Source organism: Adiantum capillus-veneris, chromosome 17 (assembly GCF_014529385.1).
Source record: "Adiantum capillus-veneris isolate H3 chromosome 17, ASM1452938v2, whole genome shotgun sequence".
NCBI lineage: Eukaryota > Viridiplantae > Streptophyta > Polypodiopsida > Polypodiales > Pteridaceae > Adiantum > Adiantum capillus-veneris.
The window spans coordinates 90,211,960-90,219,763 of record NC_140947.1 but is presented as its reverse complement, the minus strand read 5'-3'; the positions used below and the strand labels follow the sequence as shown (position 1 = coordinate 90,219,763).

Genomic DNA, 7,804 nt, shown 5'->3' with positions numbered 1-7,804 from the left:
AAGATGCTTTCTCTCATGCATTATGTACAAAATCTTTATTGTATGTTATCAAGATATCATTAACAAGGAGAACACCGACCTCAGACGGTAGTTCAACGACCTCCAGGACTGCACAGTGTCAAAGCCCTCACACCTTTCTTTGAAAAACACACGCAAAGAGAAATATGCCCACAGACTAAGTGAGGGGCCAAAGCACCTTCACCTTTTATAGTTCATCCAGCTTGCTCAAGGGGAGAAGATGCCCCATGATCAAAGTATTCAGTGGCTACAGGTTCACAAGCAGCCGCTACGGCATATTGGGGGTTGAGAGGGGGAGAGAGTGTGTGTAAGAGTTAGCGCTAGGCTGTGGTGCGTTGTAGTACAGACAAGGGGGACAGAGAGAGCAAGAGCGTAAAGGGTAGGGTAGATATCAAAGAAATGAATGCCATGATCTATACATAATACCTTAGGGGTGGGTACCCATGAGAAGAAAAGGAGGAGGGTTGCCCCCCCCCCCCCCCCCCTCCCCCCCCCCTGTTTTTATAAAAACGGACCCATACGATGGTTTAGGGTAGAACCTAGGTGTTTTGATCAAGGTAAATAGGTAGCCTCGTGTAAAATTTAGTTATATTTATATAGTTTAACTATTAGATAAATAAATACTCGTGTGTGTGTGTGTGTGTGTGTGTGTGTGTGTGTGTGTGTGTGTGTGTGTGTGTGTGTGTGTGTGTCTGAGAGAGTGAGAGAGAGAGAGAGAGAGAGAGAGAGAGAGAAGGGAGAGATCTCTTTATGCTTTTCTATCTCAAAAGCTCGCTCGGATTGCTCCAATTGCTTCATGAATGAGCATTTTTGGAAAGGCGACATCTAGGGAATCTTCCATAAAAGCTAACTCCGGAGCTCACTCGAAACCTCAACTCCTCTTGCCCCTTCTTCCTTCCCTTATAGTTCGAGAGCAACAAGACAAAATTGGCAAACTTGGGAAAGCCTCTCTAGTACCCACATATTCGAGAGAAACAAGACAAATAAGCAGCCAATTTGGCCAGTCTCACCTCTACCACCATTGTAGTTGCGTGTATACCAAATAGTTTTAAAGCTAGTGACTTATGATGTAATAGACAAAAGAGACACATACTTTTATGATTCAAAATGTGTGTGTGTGTGTGTGTGTGTGTGTGTGTGTGTGTGTGTGTGTGTGTGTGTGAGAGAGAGAGAGAGAGAGAGAGAGAGAGAGAGAGAGAGAATTTTCATATTCTAGTTATAATTTTCAAAAAAACCTGCAAAGTTTTGGCGAAAAAACTTTCTTTAGGCCAATTTTATTTTTTTTTTTAAGAGAATGTTCTTTGGGAAGAATGGCAGGCGGGCCGAAATGCAAGACAAGGGAGAAGGCTCCAAGTGGCATGCCATACTCGCCTGTCTGCCGCCCACAACTTGCTTCAAGAGCGCGCGCCTTCATCCCTTCATCAAACGCACGCAGGCGCGCTCTCCTTCTCCCTCCCCTTCCTTTCTTCATTCTTCTCTCTCTCTCTCTCTCTCTCTCTCTCTCTCTCTCTCTCTCTCTCACACACACAAGCTCTGCAGTTCTGCTCAAACGAAAATGGAATACAAGGTGATTCATCCATCATCTCATGATTACCAATGCTACTGTTCTACAAAATTAAACCATCCAATCACAATCTAGCCAATCAGCAACAGCATTTATAATAGCTACATTATATTTAGTACATCACTAGCATTGTTGTATGAATAACATCATGAGCTTCTGTGAGGGAGGCACCCCATACTTAGCTAGGTACGATTGGGGGCAGGGGACTCACAATGTGGAAATTATTGTGAGGATTTGTCCAAAACTTCTTGTGCATGTGGCGCAATCTCATTGGCTTAGACACCTTGAGTTGCAATGAATAGAATCATCCATTGATCAATGTGGCATGATCCCATTGGCTTGTTAGACGTCGTGACAATGAATAGAACATCCACTGATCGATGTGGCATGATCCCATTGGCTTAGACGCCGTGACAATCTTTTTGTAACCAATTGATTGGCCTTGATCACATGTAAGAAGCTTGCAAAACTAGCTCCTCATGCAAGACATTGTCGATGCTCTTAGAAAATAACATTCCGGCCATGCCTAAAGGAAGCTTGGAGCTTGGCTATGGTGTCTCTCTCCTTCTTCTTCACCACTAATATTTTTCCTACATACTAATTGGGTCGGTCTCAAATGATAACTAGAGGAGCACTTAAGCATCACCATTTTGTCCCTGGAGACATTCTAATCAACTTGATAGCCTCCAAATGTTTGTCTCCATAGGCTTTCTCTACAATCATCTTTGAGAATGCTTGCTTGTCTACATGCCATAGTTGATACTATTGTGGTCAAGCACAAACCACCCCATGTGTGCACACTCAAAGCTCACCTCTAATTCTTAATTTTCTCTATCAGGGCAACAATGATACACCAACCATTACAAACATGAAGCAAATATTACCGGGGGATGTCTCCGTTGATTTAAGAGGCCGACCTGTAAACTTCAAGAAAACTGGCGGCTACAAAGCAGCAACATGGATCTTGGGTAAATATACCTTTCACTTAGTCATACACTACAATTGTTAGGTGCTAGTGAGTGTATGTTTCCACACTTATGTGTGTGTGTGTGTGTGTGTGTGTGTGTGTGTGTGTGTGAATGTGTGCGCGCGCTTATGCACACTTGTTTATGTGCACATGGCTATGGAGGAAATTGCTAAGATAGCTAATAATCCCAAGAGATAGAAATAAAAGAAACTCTCAAAGACCTAAATTTTTAGGGTTGGATATGCTAGGCTTAAACTATGATTTTAAAAGAGGAAGTGCGCTATCAAATTTGGTATGCCTTACTATGAGAAGCAAAATCATGTTGATGTCATATGGTATGACAACGGTAGCCTTCTAATAAGTGAAAACAAGGTTGTCTCTCTTTCTCTCTTACTCAATGCAAACAACTTGAACAATCTCTTACTCACTTGTGTACAAGGTCTTGAGTTCAAGCCTAGTCCGATCAAATTATGTGGTGCGTAGTTAAAAACTCGCCTCTCCTTGTTTATTTGGGAAGTGGTTCTATAACATTAAAAATCCCTTCTCTTCTCTTCTCTTCTCCACTATAATATCAATCTAGCTGTCATCACCCTACGTCTTGGCCGGATCATTTGGTTGGGTGTCACTCTACACAATGGTGGAGGCCAATCAAAGGAGTCAAAGTTGTAGTTCGTTCAAGTGTGGAGAGAGACCTTTCTATCACCAAAGTGTGGTAGATTGGTTATCTTGTTTCCCTCTTTGTTACAGATCTTGAGTTCAAGACTTGTCGGATAGATCTTTGAGGTCTTCTGGATTGGGATGGTTCCTACTAGGTTAAAAATTATCCCCTCTTCTTATCTTCTTTCTCTCCCCCCTCTTCCTCTTCCGTCAAAGTCGAGGGTCGGGGGACAGCGCATGATCGCAGCCCTCCGTTTAGAGTTGTTTCTCCTGCAGAATTCGGTGTTGCAACCCTTGGATAGGCGCCAAATCAGCATGCGTAATAAATTTCAACCCCTGCAAACGATTATTTCGCACGTCAGCAGTGGGAATATGAACCAGTGTTCGCCACGTCAGCCCTCAGAATTTAAATCATGCAGCCAATCATTGCCTACGTAATTTCCTGCCTGCGCAATTGTGTCGCCTGTCTGCACAACTGTGTAGCTCTTTACTGGCCCCCACTCCTCTGGATTTGACGGCCGGGAATGGTCGCCTACTGACCATTCCCATAATCAGGACTCTCGGCCTCCACCCGTCGCCTACACCTTCTTCCACAAGAAGATTTGGAAATTTTCTCATGTAAGAAAACGGAGCCTTTTTCAGTGTTTTTCATACAATGCATAACATCATGAGCTTCTACTCGAGAGGCACCGCACACCTAGCCAGGTACAATTGGGGGCAGAGGACCACCGGAGCTTCTGCTCAAGAGGCACCACATACCTAGCCAGGTACGATTGGGGGCAAGGGACCCCGGTCCCCCCCACCGGGTCGGTGGTCCCTTGCCCCCGATCATACCTAGCTAGGTATGCGGTGCCTCCCTCTAGAGAAGCTCATGATGTTGAGGTAAGTCGCAATGTGGGAAGAATTTGTTTAAAACTTCTTGTGAATTCGGAGCTAGGATCGAACCACCACATCATTGTGGTTTCTAACAAATAAAGAGCGTCGCCGCGAACCATCATCAACCTACGAGGAGGATTCAAGGCCTTTGATTGCATGCAGGATTGTGCAATTTTAGCACCTACATAAGCAGAAAGTGTTTCTTGAATGAGCTCTCATATCTTCAAATCAACGACCTGAAGATATGGGTGATGTTGATGTGAGCACTTTTGTGTAATGTGCCAATGAATGTCTAGCTGGTGATGCTAGTGTGGGTTCATGTATCCATGATATTGTGCAGACCCTTACCGCAGGTCTTTGCCTATGAGGCTATGCCGATTTGTGCCCTGTTTGCTCATGACACAGCACAAGAGTTATCCAATGACTCGGATGAAGGTGATGGAACTCATGAGTCCCAAAGCATACCAAGCGTTTCAACAGATGCAATTTGCTTTCCAAGTCAAGCAAATCGAGCGAATTCAGGCTCCTATGCATATGTGGCCTGTGGACTCATATCCTTTGTGGGTTATCATAATGCAGGCTCCGATGCATATGTTGAGACATATCCTTTGTGAGTTACGGTTACGGGGGCTCCAATGCATATATTGCGGGCACATATCCTTCGTGGGCTATGGTAATGTGGGTTCTATCTGCGAGCTATGTTGATTTGCACCTTGTCATGATATATGCCTACTGATGTGTATGTGGGTGTCTATCCTTTGTGGGTGATACTCTATCCACGACGCATCTACACTAACTGCAGGTCTTATCTTTGTTGAGGTTGTTAATTAATTTATGCTTTTATACGCATCCCTAATCCCAGGTCTCTTCTTGGTCTGTTTCGATGCAGCATGTGAATTGGCGGAGCGTATTGCATTTTTTGCAGTTGGCGCAAACTTGGGTACATACATAGTGTTCCAGTTCCACATCTTCCCAAGTGATGCAGCCACCTTGATCACGAACTGGGTTGCCGCTGCTTATGTACTTTGTGTTTTGGGAGGTTTTCTTGCAGATGCTTATTGGGGACGCTTCAAAACAATTCTGGTGTTCTTATGCGTTTATGTTGTGGTAAGATTTGATACATTACTCTCTTTCTCTGTGCGTGTATTTGTGCGTGCGCACACACTTATTTCATTTGACAAATATGCAAGAGTATGTAGACGATGCTCTTATTGTCTACATATGAAGACAATCAACATGCACAAGAAGATTTAGAAATTTTCTCATATAGGAAAACGGAGTCTTTTTCAGTGTTTTTCATACAATGAATAACATCATGAGCTTCTGCTCAAAAGGCACCGCATACCTAGCTAGGTACGATTGGGGGCAGGGGACCGCCGGCCCCGGTGGATCGTACCTAGCTAGGTATGCAGTGCCTCTCTCACAGAAGCTCATAATGTTGAGGTAAGTCACAATGTGCAGGGAATTATTGTGAGAATCTATCCAAAACTTCTTGTGATGTGTATTGCCATGGCAGTCTTATCTATTTGTGCAAAGGGATGACTTGAATGAACAACTCACACACACACACACACACTCAGAATAACCTATCGTTGGCATAGATGTACACACAAGCTTATCTGTCTGAGCATTTCTGTTTGCTTCTTCCAGGGAATGATTTTACTGACAGTGGGAGCCTCTCTGAGCTCATTAAGACCCCCTCCATGCGACATAGCATTGCATCCGGAGACGTGCCTTCCTTCTTCAAAGCATGATCTAGCCTTCTTATATGCAGGTCTTTACACAATTGCCCTTGGAACAGGGGGCATTAAAGCAAATGTCTCTTCATTTGGAGCCGACCAGTTCGATGATAATGACGAGAAAGAGAAGAAACTCAAGTCATCTTTTTTTAACTGGTTTTACTTTGCAATCAACTTAGGTGCCCTCTTTGCAATCACTGTCCTTGTATACATCGAAGACCAGAAAGGATTCAGCTGGGGCTTTGGCATCCCTACTGTTATTTGCTTCCTCTCTATAGTGATTTTTCTCTTTGGCATTCCTACCTATCGACACAAGCTGGTATCCGGGAGTGCTCTTACGCGATTCGCACAAGTGCTTGTAGCGTCTATTCGACAAAAGAATGCAGTTGTCCCTGATGAGACAATGTTGTATGAGGTTGATGATAGGAAGTCCTCTGCAATACTAGGAGTCCGAAAGCTTAGGCACACAGATGATTTAAAGTGAGTTTTCCCACCTTTGTATGTATGTATATATAGATATACATATGTATGTACGTACCTATATGTTGTGTGCACGCGTGTGCGAGTAAAAGCATTTTTCTTAACTTGGGTGGTTCAATGCGACAGATTTCTAGATAAGGCAGCCGTGGACATGGACAACCATGCGTTCAGGGGAGAGGTAGTGAGTCCTTGGAAGCTATGCACTGTGACACAAGTAGAGGAGTTCAAGAGCATCATCAGGATCTTGCCTATATGGTTCTTCACCATCTTCATTTCGACGACTTTCTTCCAAATATCATCCTTCTTTATACAACAAGGAAACACGATGGATCGGAAGCTTAGCAGCAGTTTTGAGATCCCGGCAGCATCGCTCCCCATTTTTGGCACCATCAATTCTCTCATCTTGTTGCCCCTGTATGATTATTGGCTAGTACCCATTTTGAGGAGGGCAACTGGGCATGAGCGGGGGTTGACGGCATTGCAACGCATTGGAGTGGGCCTCTTCGTGTCGATATTCAGCATGGTGTCGGCAGCTTTGGTGGAGGTGAAGAGGAGAAATGCGGCTGCCGATGCGGGGCTATTGGATTTACCAAGTGCAACCATACCCATAAGCATATTCTGGCTTGCACCGCAGTATTTTCTTGCAGGGACATCGGAGGTGTTTGCGTATGTGGGGCAATTGGAGTTCTTCTACGATGAGGTTTCGGATGGGATAAGGAGTGTGAGCACTGCTCTCTTCTTGCTGAGTGTGGGGGTTGGCAATTGGGTGAGTGTGATGATTGTGAATATAATTAAGAGTGCTACAGGCAAAACTGATGGGTGGATAACCAATAACCTGAATAGAAGCAAGCTAGACCGCTTCTATTGGGTTCTTGCTGCCCTCAGTTGTGTCAATCTTCTTGCCTTCATGTTTTGTGCTTCATTCTACAAGTACAAAAAGAGCAACCGCAGTGTGTTTGATGAATCTCAAGGCAGCACTCCAGTCCATGACATCCTTTAACAACTTGACCTTGTATACAATTCTTTTAATTCATCCTCTTTTTTTTGGCTTTTTAAAACAGGCCTCCCACTAGAAGAGAGTTAGTGGACATTCAAAAGAGCTTAATCTTCTCAGATTTGTGATTTATTTCGCCTCCGTTTCCACTACAGGCAGTATTGCGTAGGTTATTTTGTCATTTTGTCAAGAAATTTTGTTAGTGATGTTTTCTGCATAATAGGTCTCATTCAGTCTTCTACGGTTTGTGATATATAGTACGTGTTATTCCCACTATGTTTCTCCTCTTTTTGGGCAGTTTTCACATTAAGTGCAGCATTTGCCATGGCTAACAATAACACATATGTGTTCAAGATGTTTGCTGTTGAGGATAGGTTGGATGGGAACAATTACCCTATGTGGGCTTACATGATGCAATTTCACAACCTAACATAGGTACATGACTTGATTTCTTGTTTAGTTTTAGAATGTTAGTTGAGCCTTTACACATTCTAAAACTCAATGAGAAA

At 43.7% G+C, this 7,804-nt stretch overlaps 1 protein-coding gene across 1 annotated transcript; it reads left to right on the top strand.

Moving 5' to 3' along the window:
• Window positions 1–4,770: 4,770 nt before the first annotated feature.
• Window positions 4,771–7,301, top strand: LOC147437683 (protein NRT1/ PTR FAMILY 8.1-like). The gene is made up of 3 exons (XM_086485982.1): window positions 4,771–5,189; window positions 5,733–6,301; window positions 6,428–7,301. Exons 1-3 carry the CDS (start codon window positions 4,917–4,919, stop codon window positions 7,299–7,301), a joined length of 1,716 nt encoding a protein of 571 aa, XP_086342108.1. The 5' UTR covers window positions 4,771–4,916.
• Window positions 7,302–7,804: the final 503 nt, after the last annotated feature.